This window comes from Ptychodera flava, chromosome 8, assembly GCF_041260155.1.
Source record: "Ptychodera flava strain L36383 chromosome 8, AS_Pfla_20210202, whole genome shotgun sequence".
NCBI lineage: Eukaryota > Metazoa > Hemichordata > Enteropneusta > Ptychoderidae > Ptychodera > Ptychodera flava.
The window spans coordinates 19704846-19723921 of NC_091935.1; the positions used below are offsets into that span (position 1 = coordinate 19704846).

The window sequence follows — 19076 nt, forward strand, 5'->3', positions numbered from 1 at the left end:
TCGTTTGTACCCTGTATGGACGTAGTGGGAGTTCTCGCAACCATGGAGGTAGTTTGCCATTCAATGACCTTGGAGCTACTTTACATAAAAACATATTGGAAAATTGGTCATTTTCATGACAGACGCGACCTTCAATACCGATTTGTTTTCTTGGTAATAAAGAATTGTTATGATTTTGCGATGTTTCCTTGTTGTATAAGCATTATTTTGTTATCTATGTAACTTCGAAAATTAACATGCTATTGCAAATACTAGTAGTGGTACTGTGATTCCCTTCGCTTACCACTTCACGTGTAGCTGTGTGGGGAGGTCTCGCTTTTACCTCCATGGCTGCATGTGTATCCAGCCTCTAAGCCGCTCCTGACTGACATCGACACAGTCCCTTCACCATCTTCTACTTGTCTTTCTTACTGTACACATGGACATTCTCTTGGTCACGGTCCCGCCATCACGTGTTTTGATATATGCTTTTTAATCAAATCTTGGGTAAGGAGGAACTGCCACGTTCGTAGGTCTGCGTGTCAGGGCTGTCTGTTACTGGCGTTATACGGCCTCCCACGCCGGTACCACACAGTCCTGCCATGCAGAGATACCACGTTCGGGTCTTTCGTTACCAGACCGAATGTCCCGGCCCTCACATCGCGAAGGCCCGTAGCACGGATAATGATTCTCGATACTGCTACTGACGTCGCTTTGCCCACAGTGCAGCAAGGATACGCCTTTTTTTATTTTAAACTCCGTGATGCGACCATTGGAAAGAAGCGTCTCTCTTCTTCGTCATGATAAGACCATGGAGGAAGACGTAGCACGCGGGGCACATTCCGTTCTCTTCCAGAATGTCGTTCAAGTATTGCAGCTTTCCTTTCTACAGATGTGGAATAAAATATTTGGCGTTACATATGCTGCCTGGCTCTAATACAAACGTTTATTGACAGGAAATTTTGCACCCTGCAAAGATCTCTTCCTACCTCCAAGGCTCCATCATGCTCGTATTATGGTAAGATAAAGAATGGGAATCCCGAGAATGACGTCAGAGGGATTCCACCATTTCAACCAATGAATTTCCGCAACAAATTTGAGCATGCGCGATAGCCTCAGCCCACGTTTCAGATTTCAGAACCCAAAATTGTTCAAAAGTTTGCAGGAGCAGGCTCCCGAGCTGTAATTAAATATTATAAAAAGACAGAGACTTTCTTCTCTCAGAAATGAGCCAGAACCTTACAGCGGTGTGCGTTTCGGTGTTGTTGCTGTATTCGTGAGATGGAGCGTTTCGTTGAACTCATATTCAGGTGAGTGTTCAGTCTGAAACCATGGAGGTAGCATAGCAGAGACTCTCTGCCACCTCCATGCTGAAACGAACTCAAGGATGGTGTTAGCTCATAGACAGTAGAGAAACTTAGCTGCAGTGCTGTAGCTCGAGATTTTGCCCTGATATTTGGGCCGGACGGCAAAACCAGACCCCAATACCCAGGCAAAACCTCGAGCTACAGCACTTCAGCTAGGACGGGGTCAGACTTGTGTTCGTGCTGTACTGTAATGCAGTGTAATGTAATGTAACACAGGCATTCGACTCAATGCAAGCATCTCTGCTACACACCTCCATGATGCAAGCAAACCGTCACTGGTTGCATCAGTGACGGTTTGCTTGCATTGAGTCGAATGCATGTGCAATGTAATGATACCATATACGGAATGTAAAATTGAAATAGATGAATAAAATTACTGAAATATCCGGTCCGATCAGGGAAGTAAGAAGAGACCTGCGTGGCTGAAGTTACTCTGGGGGACAAAGCTATTTGAAAGACAAACCCAGTCAGCACTACACTTACACACTCACGTATCATTATTTAGCGAAATTATTGCAAATTCAAGAAAAAAAATTCACCTTTGTGGGCTATATTGTGTTTTTGAAAACATTTCATGATTTTCGCTGTATTAAAGAAGGTCAATTCAAAATCCAGAGTCTTACAATCACAACACATTGTGTACATTGTGTACATTCTTGTTAATATTAGAGTCCATTTGTCAACAGTAATATTTCACCTTTGGGAAAGACTAGTGTATGCAGACATACATGGTATGAGGTAAAGTCAAACACTAATCATTTTAAAGTGATTTTTGTGTAGAACAATGAATTTTATGCCTTAATTATGAGCAGAACAATGATAAATGAAAATATTACAGAAGTTACATCTAATTAAGCCCCCACCCCTCTCATAACCATGGTTTTACCCAAACCTATTGTTACATGTATCAATCATGAGTTTGCACCTGTTGACAAGGAATTAGGGGTGATCAGGTTAAATTTTGTGTTGTTATTTTATGTGTTAAAGGAGCTGGTATTGGTCCAATGTTTGGTGACTTTGAGGCACAGAGACACTGGATGGAGATCACGCATCACCTGCCCCTGAAAGAATGGTAAGAAAATGTCCAATTTATCATGTATGATGTACTTTCAGTGAATGGTGTACGTAGTGAAAATTTCCCTGTGATATTGGAATGATTTATGATTTACAACCCATTCATTCACCGCCTTTCATAATTCATCATATCCTGTAAAATGCATGATCTCATCGGTGTATGGCTGTAGTCATACCATGGAGGCATGGCGGTAGCTACCTCCATTGTTTTACTGAGTGTTTTAAGGTACATATTACAGTCACTGAGCATGTAACAAAATAGTGATAAAAGTGGCTGATACAGCATTCTTGTGTTTTTCTTTTATGTGTATACAGGTACTTCAATACAAGTGATAATGACTTAATGTACTGGGGCCTGGACTATCCACCATTGACTGGGTATCACAGTAAAATATGCGGATATGTGTGAGTACTCTTCGACAATGGGAAAAAAGACTCGCCAGAATCCATAGAAACATATATAGTTTATAGATTACTCTTGCATATAACATATTCACAGATGGTGGCAAAACATTTGTATATCCATCAATACTGAGAACAAATGGTTGGTCAAGAGTATAAAGTTGTTGGAATTCCATTGCCAAACTGCTTGTCATGTGCAATGGACTTACAAAAAGTGCACATTTAAACAGGTACTTCCCCTATAAAAGTCGGATTATCGTAAATCTTTGCAAATGTTAAAAAGCCATGATAAGACATGCCATGTTTGGTCCCAGATTCCCATAATTTTCCCATGTTCCCATTTAAGTACACTTCAGCCTATGAATTAGTGATACAAGGCATGTGCAGACAATAAAGGTCTCTTTTCTCTTTTATGCATATACATAAAACAGTTTTACCTATAGATTTACAAATATCCACACATATTGACATACACTTATACATACAGTACGGTATGTGTGTGCATACATATAATGCAAATTATTATACATGCACATATCTACAGTGTATATGTGTACATTGACATTGCCAGTCAGTGTTTCCCGTGTTCATTCCAGTGCACATCTCATCAACCCAGAATGGGTGGCTCTGAAAGATTCAAGAGGCACTGAAACATATGAACATAAACTGTTCATGAGATACACTGGTAAGAACAGTATATGTATATTGATTCCAAAATGCATGTAATTCTACAGTAACATTGACTCGTTTCAAAATATCATACTCTCTCAACCCTTTGAGTGCTGTATTTCCACCAAAATGTTAGTGCAACATTTTACCAACTTTCATGAACTTTCCTGTAATTTTTTTGATAATTTTGGACCAAATGAAGATAACATTTCATGGCCAATTTTTATCAAAATTTTGGCAAAAGTCTGACAAAAATTGACTGAGGTATATTTTATAAGGGTAACAAAAACTGACTTTGGTGCTCAAAGGGTTAAACCAGACCATCACAACCAAGTATATAAAGTTATACTGAATGCAATTTTCTCAGTTCTATTATGCATGTATACTTAAAAGTGTGAGCAACTTTCTCTAGGTTTGATGGCAACCTCCAGTGCCCAGGTGTAATGATAGATGTAACAATCATACAACAGAGTCTTGAACTCTGTCATATTATGCAAACCAGCCAAGTTTCACTGTTTCGGTATTCCAGCAGAACAATAAAATTGCAAATTCACCAGTTCACATTAGTTGAAACACATGACCGTCGAAGACTACAAACTGCTTGATTTGCAAAGCCTACATTCACTACATTTAAAGAAATCAGAGATCATTTCAATATGTGAAACATGTGCATGTTCTTGTATTTTGACATCATATTGCCTGGTTCAGTCACCTATTAAGTCTAAGAAATGGCTAAGTGATTCATTTTAATCATTCTCTCCTTTTTCTTTCTGCAAGTCCTATTGACAGACCTATTGGTATACGTATCTGCTGTTTTGGTGTATTGCTACATCACAGTGAAAGACAAAACCCCACTCAGCAGAGTATTAGCCGCCACTGTTCTGTTGGTCTATCCAGGACTTGTACTCGTCGACCATGGACATTTCCAGTATCCTTTTCGTTGTGCAGTGTCACTGTGTGCATCCTTGGTATTCAATTCTCACCTTTTGATTCAATAAGGTTTGCTTTGAAAAAAAAAAATTATATATATTTATATGTGTATGTGTGTGTGTGTATATATATATATATATATATATATATATATATATATATATATATATATATATATATATATATATATATATATGTACATATATATGTGTACACGTGTGTATATCTTTATGTACATGTATGTATGTGTGTGTATTGTTGGTTCATTTCTCGTCTGTTTCAAAACCAAAGTCAATGATACCACTTTTACCATTTTTAAGGTTTTTAGCTCCTATTTGGTATGTTATAAATACCAAAAAGAGCTTATATGGTGAGTCGGTGGTATCTGTATGACTATGTTTATCTTCGTATTGTTGTTTTCATTACTGCCTTCTATGAACACACACTCATGTTTCTTACATGCAACGATCCCCAGATATAACTGCGTGAGTCTTGGTTTTGCATTGTGGGCTGTCATAGGACTAGCGACGGACCATGATTTGCTTGGTTCCATGGCATTTGTGCTGGCGCTGAACTACAAACAAATGGAACTGTACCATGCATTGCCCTTCTTCTGCTATCTCCTTGGCAAGTGTTTCAGATCAGAGAAAGAGAACTGGTAAGTCTAAGTTATGGGCGTGGCTCACAGCCAGCTTACTTGCCTCAGGCTGGTACATTCATGTGAGAATAATGTTAATGTCTTGTGAATGATGTCTGCAGACTAACATCATTATTGAGGATGCTTTCCACTGTCAGAGTTCCAACACCATTCCAACAAAATACACCGTTGTCAACTAGCTGTTGCGCTGTCATTTCCAGCACCGACTTGAATTGACTGTAACGTACTAGAAATAGTTCATGGACAGTAGGAGGGTCTTGCATTTACTGCCTATGAATAGCTCTGTGTGTTTGTAAATGCTTTTAGCCAAAACTCCCCAATTCCTGGTTCCCACATAATGCTTGCTGATATCGACTATTTACGTGATGTTAGTCCTTTGTCCTCTTTTGAAAGATGTGTTCAATTAATTAATTTGTACCCAGATAAAGCTGATAGAAACCTACCCCTTTAAAGATTTGTATTGTGCATTAGTCAACAAATTTACATGGTTTTATCCTTTTTGTCTTGAAACAGTATACTTTGACTTACTTAAATGAAAATGTTTTTGTAGGATAACTCAGTATAAATTGTGGAACCAGTCCTTGCTTTCAAAAACAGGAGTGAAACCACATTATCTTTTCTTCTGTAGGCTGTGGAAATTAATCAAGATCGGAACAGTGGTCATAGCAACATTTATATTATGCTGGCTGCCATTTCTATTGGATGTTCAAGTAGCACAGCAAGTTTTACACAGGCTCTTTCCAGTCGCAAGAGGAGTGTTTGAGGTACTGAACGGTTGGAATTGAACACTGCCCTCAGTGTTCATCAACAGCAATGTGTGTTAAAGTTTGGTATGACAGATAATGTCCTTGTGGAGGGGGGGGGGGTGGGTTCTGATGGTGGTAGCTCTATAAGATAGAACAGGCCTCGAAATTGTCAAACTTAAACTTTGCTGGAACTCTCCTCAATGAAACTTTAAATAATCCTTTTCAAAATCAAGATCAGAAATCGGGGTGCAAAGTTCGATAGTATGCAAAGAAGTTACCTTGGATTGGGGAATATTTGAAATTCAACATGGCCACAATTCCAGTGTTAATGTAACCGGTATATGAAAAAATTCAAATTTTGATCACAAAAATAACACTGCCAAAAATACATTTACTCCAAGAGCTTCAAAATGAGCCCTCACAGGCTGAAGATCAGTATTGTAACAATTTGAGAGTCCGACATCTAGGCCCAAGGCACATTCTCCCATAATGTCAGACTTTAATAAAGCATCAATTCCCGAATAAGATCAAGTATTGCAATCATGCACCAGTTTCCTTGAACCTTTCACCCCAGCTTCGCAGAGCACAGGCCTCACCCATTGGAACCTACCATTACCATAGAGTAATGAGATATACCAAGTAGTAATAGATATCATTTTCAATATAGCAATTGCATGGAAACTAGGAGTTTAAAAAGTCCCCACTCCATGGGCAATAACCATTGCAATATTGCGAACGGATGTTTTTAATTCCAAAAGCAAATTGAGACATGCAGTATGAAAATATGTTACAGATTTTCAGTGAACTCCTGGTGATGAACTGATTTTTGTCTTTTTTGTTTTTCTCTTCAGGATAAAGTTTCTAATTTCTGGTGCACAATATCCATTGTCATCAAATTAAAAAGTAAATTTTCTGCCGATACAATGCTGGCAATGACATTGGTGTCAACACTGACTGCATTGATACCATCATCAGTACATCTACTCATCAGACCAACGATTAATAATTTCAAGCTTGCCTTGGTAAGTGCAAAGTTCATGTAGGTTGTAAGTTGTGCCCCATGGAATATTTCTTGGTGACTGAAATGTATTGGCATATATGATATTTGTGTGTGTATGACCAACACAGCAATTTAAGACTAACATGTACTCCTCTAGCTCTATCGGGATAGGTTCTGTCACACTCCATCAAACACTGTGACATATAATTCAGAAGAATTTTGATGATAAAACAAAGAATATGGCTACTGATTCAGAATTACATAGAAAGCATATGTAAATGCATGTCTACATCGATTAGCAGTAGGAATAACTAAATAAATACAATTTTACTGATGAGGACCTTGGATATATTGTTATACAAATATTCTTCATGCCCATTGTGCTTACTGTTACAGAAGTATTTGGCACTTATTTTGATACCTCACTCTTTCACAGTCCTACTTGCCCATGCTATGACCCTTTTTTGCCCCTCTACAACATAGCTGAGTGAGCAAGTGGCTTAGTGGAATTTGTCAGATTATACTCTTGCTTTGCTCAGCTCTGTCATTGAGAGGGCAAATACTAAAGAGGTTCATAATGGATACATAGGCCAGTGAGGGCTGTGAGACAGTCTGTCAATACCTTTCACGATGCCACAACATCATGGCGCATAAGTAATTATTTCCTCAGAAATGTACCATATATGGTCATGTGGTCATTACAGTGAAGTCAGTGGTTGGATGCACATTTAATTTGACCATTGTCAGCAACTGATGCTTATTCATCAAACTAAATTTTCAGTTTCATAGACATACATGAATAACTATAACATGAATGTTCTCAGCAGATCACTATTAAATGATGTACTCTTAATCAAAGACAAAAAGTCTTGCAAAGACATATCAAATGACACTTTAATTCTCTTCCAGGTGAATTCTTCCTTAATATTTTTCCTATTTCCTATCAAGTTCATGAGAAGAGTATACTTATAGCCGCCTTGTAAGTAGTTCCCCTTGTAAATGAAAACTCTGTTACTTGTAAGAAACAAAAATTATTACTAATAGGATCTGTGTGGGGTTTTTGAGTCTCAGACCAGGTGTACTAATAGTACCAATTCTAATGCTTCGACAATCAGCGGATTTCACTAAACCATGTTGATACAGGACTTGTACACACTCACAGTGTGCATAGAACTCATGTAGGGTTTATCTAACAACAACAACAGAAATTTACACAAAGGTTATACTGTCTCAATTGAGAAATTTCTGCGACACGGAGTACTACTTAATTGATACACAATGTTACAACTGAAAATAAAAGCTTCGAATAAATGACCTGCTTATACTTATTGCAGCCAAATTTTGACACTGAACAAGAAACACATTTAAAGTACATGCTCAGGTGAACGAATTCAATAAAAACTGATACTGATTTCATGTGGCCATAGAGAATGGGAAAACACTTGGCTTAAAAGCCCAGAGAGCATATACTCCACTCAATGTGGTAGGTATACTTTAAGCTGACCATCTTGAATGTGTAATGAGGCAGCACCTCTTGTATGAATTTTTCTGTACTTTTTGTTAAATAGCAGGCAGTGGTTTCCAAGCACACAATGTTTGTATGCCTGACACCATATTAATAAGGTCAAGTGACATCGGAAGTACTGTAATGGTGGCACTGTAAATATGACACTTTTCACTTGCAGTGGCTTGAATGTGCATGACAGCAAAACTTGCCAATATACAGAAAGACCAGCTTGACATTCCTTCTCGTTTGCTATCTCAACAAGGACATATTGTAGGTTTAACTTTTCTTGTGTATTTATTTTAAACTAAACAGGCCTGTGTGTTTGTTACTACTTGAGAAGCCATTTTTCTGTCTTTGGTTCCTGCTGATGTCTACATTCAGGTAAGCCTTGCAAAGCTTGGACAAAGCCATAGTCTATGTTAGACATTTCAAACGTACATGTAGATCATCCATGGAGGTAGAAACGAGACCTCCAAGGATCATTTAAGGTAGTTCACATACTGTTTTTTTTTGTATTTGAAGATATTTTATTGATAATAGCTAAGAATGGTAACAGTGCTCGTCAGAAGGGTGTAAAACAGTGCAATTTTCAATTGTCATTTAGAGTATCATTAGTAGTATTTTAATACATTATGACAATGTGTCTCTAATTTGCCTTTTCCAGAGCAATTTTGAACACTAAGTGGTAGTTGTGTTTAACTTGTTGCAAATACAGAACAAACAATGGTTTCCCATCATTCATTTTCATTGCATAAATAAAGCATTTTGCTTTAATGTATGGGATAATCATAAATAACCAGAGCTCTTGCATCTCCAAAAAGCAGGAAATTGTGCTTGTATTAATCTGTAATGTACTGATTAGCCTACTGAAAATCACGTCAAGTAACTGACATTCATTTTTATATGCCCGTCATAGCTACAGATAAAGTTGCCTGTATCTTGTACCATTGAGTAGCCATTATAGGGCAGAGAAGCAGACTTGCAGTTGTTGGGTGATTTCAAATGGTTTGATAGAGGGCGCTTTTCAGAAAGGTATCCAATTTGTCTAGTCGAGGCAGAAGTCCAACCAGAACTATAAATTATAATTTCAATTTATCGGACACAAATCAATTACATACAACAGGTGAAGAGTAGTGACAATAAAAAATGTTTCTCAATGTTGCCATCATTAAGTGAACGTTAAACAAGAATTATTATTTCATGCACAATAAAACCTTTCTGTGCTTTCACAGTATGTTACCACTGCTCATCAAAGATGGTTTATTCATACCGTACCTTGTTACCATGGCATTGTTTCTAATGCTTGTAACATACACCTTTGCTTGGAAAGCCTGGGAACTTGAGCTATTCACGCAGCCACCTAACATCAAGTACAGCGATAGTATCTTTACATTCAATACTGCAGCATTTCTTCAGGCTTGGGTAAGCACTGCCAATTTGGAATTCTTGAGTTGCCATTGAAAGTGACAAATTAATAGGTAGAGTACGATGTGTGTTTTTGGTCATATCTTTTCTTTTTGCAGTTCATAGTGTTTTCAACAAAATGATTGCCCCAGTATTCCTACACAGTCAGCTGAATATCGGTAGACACTTTGTGGCCCTGCCATCCCAACATACTTATAAGATTCTAGAAGGAGAAAAAGAAAGTACTAGTAATTTCAGTGTGTGAAAAAATTTACTATTGCTATAACGATCACCTATCAAAGTGTCTAAAAAATAAAATAAAAAGGAAAGACACACCATTTTGCCTAATGTCAAAGACCAGAAATAAAAATCTTTTTTCCCTTGCCATACATGCAGTTGTTTATTTATTTATGTTTGTTTTTTTGTTTTTTATTTATTCATTTATTTATTTATTGAGTTATTTATTTATTTCGCTCATATAAGTAAGTTTTAGTTCTGTCGTGGCATTCCAGGCTGTTACAACTGAAAATCAGTATAAGAATACTGTGAACTGAATTGCCTCTTTTGATCTCATCACTATATCAAATAGTCCATTCGTATTGATAAAGTTTCTCTTTAGAAGATTAATCAGATTAAAGTGTAGATGCACTAAAAGTGTGATCTAAAATATTTATGAAAGAACGAAGTTACATTTAGAAAACAGCAGATACCTTGTTTTTAACCACATTTACTTTTGTGCATCTGTTTCAGTTTTATGTTTCTATGGGTGAGATTTTCCTGTTGTCACTCCTACCAGTTGTGAAAGCACCACCGTCGCGATTTCCAGATCTGTGGCCTGTGATATCTCTGCATTCTGCTGTGTCCATTTCCTCGGCTTCCTCGTCTATTTCCACCTGGAGCAGTTCCTCAGTTCTTTCCCACAGAAATCCATCGAAGCAAAGAAAATTGCCTAGACTAGTTTCTCATTGACAATAATTTTTTTACTTTTTCATCTTCAAAGAGGTCAGAGGTCAAGATGAAGAAACAAAAGTATGATGCCAGAAATAAATTGATTCATGCGGAAAAGACAATCCTTTTGTCACTGTGCCAAAAAGAGTGGCTGAAGTGATCTCCTTTATCTTGAAAATTGATGCAGTTCTCTCAAAAATTAGGCAGGATGTCACAAATAAGTGCAATCATGTAACAGTGTGTTTCGAAAAAAGTGCAGTCAGAATGGATTTTTTTAAGGGTAGAAAAATTACGTATGTGATTTTGCTCTCAGACATTTCTACTGTCGCCTGATATGACTACACTGAGATGTTAAATGGAAGTCCTGGTAAAATGACAGTGTAACTCTGATTAAATTACTGCCTCTAATCTCTAGCTACAGTCCCTCCAGACACGGGAGGGACTATACACACGAACTTTAACCTAAATGCTTTTTCATATAGTTTTTATGAATTGTGTCAAACATCTATTGAAATAAGAAAGACACATTGAAGTTAGAAAGGTCATGATCATATCGAACTCCTTACCAGAGTATAAGCTCAGCATGTTACCATGATATGTCAGTTAGGCTAGTAATGCTTACTATGTGAGCATATCATGTGCTGTAATTTTTCAAGGTTATTTTCATGATTTTTGCCAAAATTTGTTCATGTCAATATGCTTACAGCAGCATGCGTACACAAATATTACTAGCTATGGAACTGCATGCCAAAGTTTGAACAAGAGAATATGAAACAGATGCCCCATTCTACCAGTAAGCAAAAACGATGGTTAAGAGAGTGAAATCTTCACAGAAACTGTATGTTTTCATCTGTCTGTATTCACTCATCTGTATAAGAAATGGTAAAACCAAAATGGTGAAGTTAAATTGATGTTATTTTTTTACCAAAGTGTACCAGCAAAAAACAAATATAGAAATTATTCATCAAAGGTAATCTATCTATGAAAACTTTTACAGTATTATCCTAAATAAACATTGTCTTCTAAAACAGTATGTTCATACTTTTCAGGGTATTTTGTGTTTGTTTGGTGAAACTATTGCAATAGGAGTGACATTTCACAGGTGTCTGCATGCATGAATATGATAAAGTCACAACCTCACGAATATCACCAAGGGACACATTTTACAAATTACTAGTAATCGGGCAGACTCTGAGAATTTCCAGAAACTTATCAATGGCTCGAAAGGTATGTGTGTGTGTGTCCACAGTTCTAGTATCTTTGGTGTTTCCCATGTTCCCTTCTGTATTAGCACTTCAAAGCCAGGAATGTAGCACACAGCTTAAAAATACAGGGCGCCGACAACAGAGTTGATGAATGCATAATCTTGCATCGAAGTAGATACTCTTTGGAATTTTCTGTCTTTCCGAGAAGACGTAAAAAGCAATATGCTCTAAACAAGAACAAACAGCTTACGCTTGTAGCTTGTGAGAAACTAAAATGATGAAGAAAACGAAAGTATTGAACTCTATATAAGAGTCGCGGTAAACTTAAAGACGTGCCGCTAGCGGGCGCTCGCCTTAATATATTAGCGACGGAATCGGTGCATGACTCGTTCAGTAATCCATATGGTAATTATATTGATGTTATTAACGCATGTGTGCATTAATGGTATTCATTATTCGAACAAGAAAGATATATCCGAGGATTTAATTTTTTAGTACATGTGTCTATTTATATAACTATATTCAGTGCTCGGTAATCCCGGAATCACATGGCCATAAGAATGCGTCAAGTTTTAGAGATGCTTGTTCCAGGGGTCTAAAAGAGACAGGAAGGATTTCTTCCTTTCACGTTCTGATGTTTACTTAACAAACATCTTAATGTCCGCTCATTTTTCAACATCAAAAGGGTTTTAGCGCTTCAGTTGCCTCGTCGGTCAATCCGAAACCAATCAGAAGATATACTGTACATTGCAAATGCCAGACTTGAAACTACTTCCTGAAGTTGATGATATGACAGACACATTGCGAAATTATATAATTTGACGCAATCCAAAAGGGCAAACAAGAAACAGGTGTAAGTAATATGCGCCTCGAAAGTGAAAGCCTTAAGCTTTTGATCAAACTTTCCTAAAAGACATTTCAACCATTCTCTTTCAAAATCACGAATAAAAATAGGGGGTCACGTCGCAAATTTTGGTACTGGAGAAACAACTTTCTCAAGAATTACCGATATCTGAAATTCAAAATGGCCGCCATCCCTGTGTTAACTCTATAGAGAAAATATAAAATTTTCGATTTTCGAAAACTAAGACTGTCAAAAGTTTTCTTACACCAAGAGCTTTAAATAAGTGGTTGATCAGAAAAGAATAATTGAAAAAGTTTGAAATCTGTCTCGTAGGCACATTGAAATTAAAGGTATCATACCATGAGTGTAAAAGCTGGTGTAACTGAGCATTCACCGGTGATCGATACGCGCTTTGTATACGTCCGCGCAGCTGTTGTATCTATCGAGAATATAATCGTGTGGTCCTGGGAAGCCATTGCGATCAGTTAAAATAATATGTGATAAATACCTCTAATTAATCAAACCAGCGCTTTGTTCTCCTGCAGGGTACCTGATCGTCGACACGGGCATTTTGAATTTCCAGGTGTGATAAATGACGGCGGTGGTATACATATTGGCTGGTACTCAGATAAAAGATTTCGAAGATTCAGTAAGTAAGACAAGTATAGTCACACTTTAGACGAGTCTTATAGTAACGTCAAAGTAGATAACAACATGAACACTATTTGTACAGTCAATTTGCTTTTCAGTGATTGCATTGGCTCAAAGTGTCCTGGCCCTGTATACTTTTCAATCTCTGAACGCTCGATTAGCTGAAACGCGAGATTTTGTGTTCTGTTTGTACACAACTGTTTCAAACTCCTCTCAAAAATCACGCCTGAACGGATAGTGTGTAATTTGTCAACAAAACCTGTATGTATATGTATGCATGGATGTAAAAAAGATGATGTATGCTGTCCCGCGTGTTCGTTTACAAATTAGATTTTGTTCGGACTAGCATTATTTGACAGTGTCAGCAATAACACTGCACATTGCAAACAATAAGTTGTATTTGCAAGGCTAATACAATTTTTATTTCAAAATTATTTTTATCGAGGAGGAGAAGAAAATAGGCTTATTTTACGGAACAAAAAGAATGAAAATATCATCAAAGGTCGAAATATGTGATCCACCGCGCACCGCTATAATTCATCCTCGGCAGTGTTAAAATCACAACTGAACTTCTGCCCTGAACATGGTACCGGGATGAAAGAATGCGTTGTCGGGTTCCTGTTTCACGTGAACAGACGGCGTTTGAAAGACAATGTGTTCGCCATCGGAAATTTTCAAAAGCGAAATATTCGGGTATATGAACATGCCAAAATGTAAACCCGAACACAACAACGTGTATGCGTGAAGGTTTACACTGTTGTTTCAAATTTAAGTCAATATGTACATGTACTGAAACTCAACATCTGTTCTCTCACCGCCTCTCTTTTGCTCCGCCGTGCAGGTAGAGAACTGCCACCGATCACCGCGGCTGACAAAATGCCAATTTCGTCGAGCAAAGCTCGTCTGACCAAATCTTTAGAGCGTAAACAAAGAAACGCCGTGCAGAAAAACCAAAGGAAGCACAGATTGAGGTACAGGAAAGCGGGCAGCAAGCAGAGGAGAGTTACGCCGTGGAGACCGAAGAGGAAAAATTAGAAGAAACGGTAAGTTGTAGCTTGATCAGTTTTGTTCAGTTTTTGTCAGCTCGGTCAAGTTGGTCTTCGTTAGCTTTGTATCATGAATAGGCGAGAACGTTCTTGTCATTGAAAGGACAGAGTGCTTCAATGTCAAATAGTTTTAAGGAGTGAATTAGACTATTAAACTCTTGGAAAATCCGCGGAACGCTTCAACGTACATCATTTGCGAACGACACGGACTAGATTCTGTCCTCATTACCTGGAGAACTGTAACGCATGGTAACGTTGTAACCGCCACAGATGTGTGGAAGTGCAGTTCATTCTTGATCGTCATTCTTGTAGGTTGCCTACTGAGAAGAATCGTTTCTCTTGGCCAAAGCCGTGTCTAAATTTACAAAAACAGGATGCTGCGTCAATAATATAACACTGCCCTTCACACTTTGAAACATTGAAATTTTTGCAGGATTCGCCGAATAAAAAGTATCAACTCATTCAAAATTATCATTCACAGAAATCATGGCGTCGCTACATTTTGCCGAACCTGATTCATATTTTGCGCTGATTATCATGACGTTTTCTGATATGAAACAGATTTTAACGCTGTGCAAAATCGCACTTTTGACGCGGTTTCAAGTCGTTTAACAGGACGTGCTAATTAAATCATATTTATAATCGATTAAAACTCTGTCTGAGCGCCACCTCTTCACAATCATTTGAAAGCTGCCGTCGTTTTTTTAGACATAATACGGTCCCATCATCTTGCAGCCTTTGGAAGACATCGGCGAGACTTCATCGGATGTCACCGATGATGACGCCAGTACTAGCATTGACGACCCCGACAAACTTGACGTCTCTGACGGAGAAGCGTCAGGTTTAGGAGAAGCGTCAGGTTTAGACGGATTCAAGCGGACATCGTGGTGCATAGCTTTCGTTCTGTCATCGTTGGGTTACTCTGTGGGAGTTTCATAGTTGGAATCATTATCAAACTGAGCTTCGATAAAAAATTAAACGGTATGTAAGCAAAATTGTTTTTCCTCTCCTCTCCTCCGCTTCATTATCACTTTATAACAATGCATCTTTCCTCTTTTGTTCCGTGTACATAATGAGCGTTTGTTTGTTTGTTTTTATTTTTTGGTTTGCTTATATTTTTATGCTTTGCTTTTATGTTTATACATTTCCTCATGTGCCCTCAATACTCTCTCTCTCTCTCTCTCTCTCTCTCTCTCTCTCTCTCTCTCTCTCTCTCTCTCTCTCTCTGTCTCACACACACACACACACACACACACACACACACACACACATGTTACACACACACACATTCATTTGAAATTATATAACTTCATTTGACTTTAAAACAAAATCATCGCTTTTTATCTCTTGAAGATGCTCATAAAAGCCTAGCCGTCTGCGAAGATCACCTCCAGGCATGCCGGCATAGAGTTCACCGATATTCCGACGTCTATGGCCCCCTTGATACTGTTGATATTCAGAACGGATGTAAGAACTACGTGTACCATCAGTGCGAAGTCGTCAAGAACTCCACCATAGAATGCCACGATCTCAAGATCTACGTGGATGGAGACGAACCCTGCGTTAGGCCGAATAATGAGACCATAACGTGTGGAGATGTTACCATGGCAACGAACTGTACATGATGACTTGGCGTCTATTTTACCCAAAGTCCCACGTGAGAACGCCGATTGACTTCTATGCTGATAGGGCCAGTGGTATTTTTTCCCGAAGTGTTGCTTAATTCATATTGCTATTTCATCAACGCATTTTATATTAAAACACCCCTTATATTAAGTAGTGACGGTGCCCACAACTGTCTGCCAAACTGTTGGGTACCTAGGGTTAGAGGCCCATCAGCTGTATTTATTTTACATTAGACCCTATTTTCACGATTTCACTTTCAAATCCCGGTACATTCACTGAAAGAGGAGTGTGCGGACATGCATTATTAACCTAGGGCTCAGCATGTGCGAATTTGAGCAAGATAAATAATGTACGGGTGGCCCATTTAAATACAGCCGCCTCGCCCGTAAAAAAAAATATGCAAATATGGTGAATATGTTGTATGCACACATTGGAATCTTCCCACAAACAATATGGAGTCATTAGAATAAATAACATCAAATATCATCCACTATGAATTTGTATTCTTCACTTTTGTTGCTTTTTATTAACACTTTTAAAAGTGGCGGGGACTGTAAAAGGAAGTAAAAACTGTTCATTTAGCTTGCCCATTCAGTCACAAATGAATACTGTTGTAACGCATTTGCTTGATGGTTAGCATTAAGAAGAAAATTGGAAGATATTTCAAGGTCAACAATGCGAATTAAAAAGAGTCGCTATTTGTTAGCCTATAACTCAATATCATAACTTCTTTATTGTTCTGTGATTTCATCACGGTGAAGAAAATGTATTAATAAAGCGGCCTTTTCTCTACCTCACAAACGTTGCACTCAAATTTCGCTTTCTTCGGTAACGAGAAAATCCCATGAGAATTTCGAGCAACGTTCAAAAATAGTTAGTGATTCCAATGACGTCATACATGCAGTAGTGGATACGTATTCATAGCATAACTGTAAGCTTACCTTACCATGAGAAAGTACATACGCAATTGCGAAAAATTGAAAAAAAAATTGTCACCCCAAATATATGACAATATTTTGAGTGTGACTGTGACGAAAATATCCGACCGACTTACAATCGTGATCAGAGCTACATAAATAGTCTACATTGATAACCAGCCATTAGCTTCAGATTTGCATACTAAAACGCTATTCATTAACCTCTAAGGTGCAGCGCGCCTTGAGGACAGACATTCGGACTCTCAAAATTGTACAATAGCTTTTGTTGTACTTTTGGGGTTCATTTTGAAGCTCGTGAAGTAAATAAAGACTTTAGCAATGCATTTCTGTGACAATCGAAATTTTTCCCCCTATGGACTTAACACTGGGATGGCGGCCATTTGAATTTCAGGTATCGGTAGGGGTTATTTGTGCGGTATCTCTGGTACAAAACTTTTACGGTGGCCTCCAATTTTTACTCTTGGTTTCGAGAGAGAATGGTTTGAAGATACCCAGGGAAGTTTGAGCAGAAGTTTATGTCTTTCAATTCGATGCTCGTACTACCTAAAACTTAAGATAAATGAATCCACCATGCATTTGCATCACCTACCCGCCTCTTTGCCAAAACGACACTTCACAGGAAACACAAAATTTTTATATACATATTGACAAACGATGCCGGTTTAATCTACCCTTTTATGTAACACTGTACCTATGTTTCAATTTTGACAGTACTCAATGCAAATTTACAACGATAAAACGCTGTTTGCCATTTACAAAAGAGAATTGAAATATCAGCTTAAGTTGTCATGGTAAGGCCACGTTCAAGGTGCCCGTGGATGTGCTGATAACGGAGAATTTAAGGTTGGGTTGGGCTCAACTATTTTCCAGCCAGGAAATACTCAATATATTACCGTTGTCGGGAAGCACAATTAAAAATGTGGCTCTGTGTTAAATACTGGAAACCGTATCAGATGTCAAAAACTAAACTATCAAATTGAACCATAAATAAAATTAAAAGTGGTGAGTATATCTTTCTAACGTACATTCTACAGCTTCCAACGCAGATGATAATACTGTAGAGCCTGTTTATGGCTACAAACGTTATTTTACTGTCAATCGTTGTTTCATGACCTCAAACAGACAGCTTGCTACTCCGAATCTGCCAGTTTTGGGATCCTTCTTAGTTGTGAGTATGGTAGTTTTAGGGTTAAGAATGTGGTTTTTATTTCAATGGTTAATTGTATAATAGAGGGGAGGAGTTCCCCCTCTACTCTGTATGATTAGACTTGAAAACATTTATTGACGCCTTTAATACTAAAGCACAATGCATCGAGTTTGCGGGCAATTGCAAAGCCCATCTCTTAGTTTGACCCTGTAATTAAGTGCAGAGACAATAAGGCCCTGAAGAAATATAGTTCCATTCAACCCTTTTCAGCCTCGTTTCCCTGTAAAGAGGTTCAACTCTACCATAGCAAACAATGGGCCTTAGAAAAAACCATTGTTGTGACAAGGGTTAAAAAGTGCGAGCTAAACACACAATCCAAGAAAAAATATTCCTTGAAAAGTTTTATGGTAAAATCCCACTTTTGGCGTTTCTGCCTTTGTCATTACCGATGCATGCTTATGTACAACATACCGACGGCATGCTCACCCCTGCGGTCAAATATATAGAATAAATCGTAAGGCATTGGAAAACCATATATTTGGTTAAATTTTGAGTGTGTATGAGCACAGTGCTGAATATATAATCTGCGCATATGCACTACAGTGTATCTATGTTGATAAGCTGAGCATGCCCAGTGTTGTAACCTTTGAAATAGGACCAGAAATGTGATGCATATAGCTCAATAAAAGAGAAATCAGTAAACATAAACAAGTTTATTTTCTTTGTATCGCTTCAACGTTGCAAGCTGGCTCTTCTTTGATGCAGGACATGTGTCTTCGGGAGTACTTAAAACTTGCTGAAAGACAGTTGTTCATGTAGTATGAAAGTGGCCTGCTGTCACGTTGTTTGTTTGTTAAAGTCTAAGACAGATAGACACCAGCTGCCAATGTTGATTCCTGTAATTTTAAGGATTGAGACGGCTCTGATGCCTGCAG

At 38.0% G+C, this 19076-nt stretch overlaps 1 protein-coding gene and 1 long non-coding RNA gene across 2 annotated transcripts; both read left to right on the forward strand.

The window, feature by feature from the left end:
- Positions 1-1165: 1165 nt before the first annotated feature.
- Positions 1166-11702, forward strand: LOC139137995 (dolichyl pyrophosphate Man9GlcNAc2 alpha-1,3-glucosyltransferase-like; the record flags this gene model as incomplete). The annotated part of the gene is given in 13 exon segments (XM_070706215.1): positions 1166-1289; positions 2334-2418; positions 2736-2825; positions 3419-3507; positions 4269-4419; positions 4897-5079; positions 5708-5843; positions 6677-6847; positions 7735-7759; positions 7762-7804; positions 8645-8713; positions 9565-9754; positions 10487-11702. Coding segments are annotated over 13 exon segments (1575 nt in total), but the record flags the coding sequence as incomplete, so codon positions are not given.
- Positions 11703-14200: 2498 nt separating this feature from the next.
- On the forward strand, positions 14201-18830 carry LOC139138729 (uncharacterized). The gene is made up of 3 exons (XR_011553663.1): positions 14201-14427; positions 15166-15411; positions 15784-18830. It is a non-coding gene; the product is annotated as an uncharacterized lncRNA (long non-coding RNA).
- Positions 18831-19076: the final 246 nt, after the last annotated feature.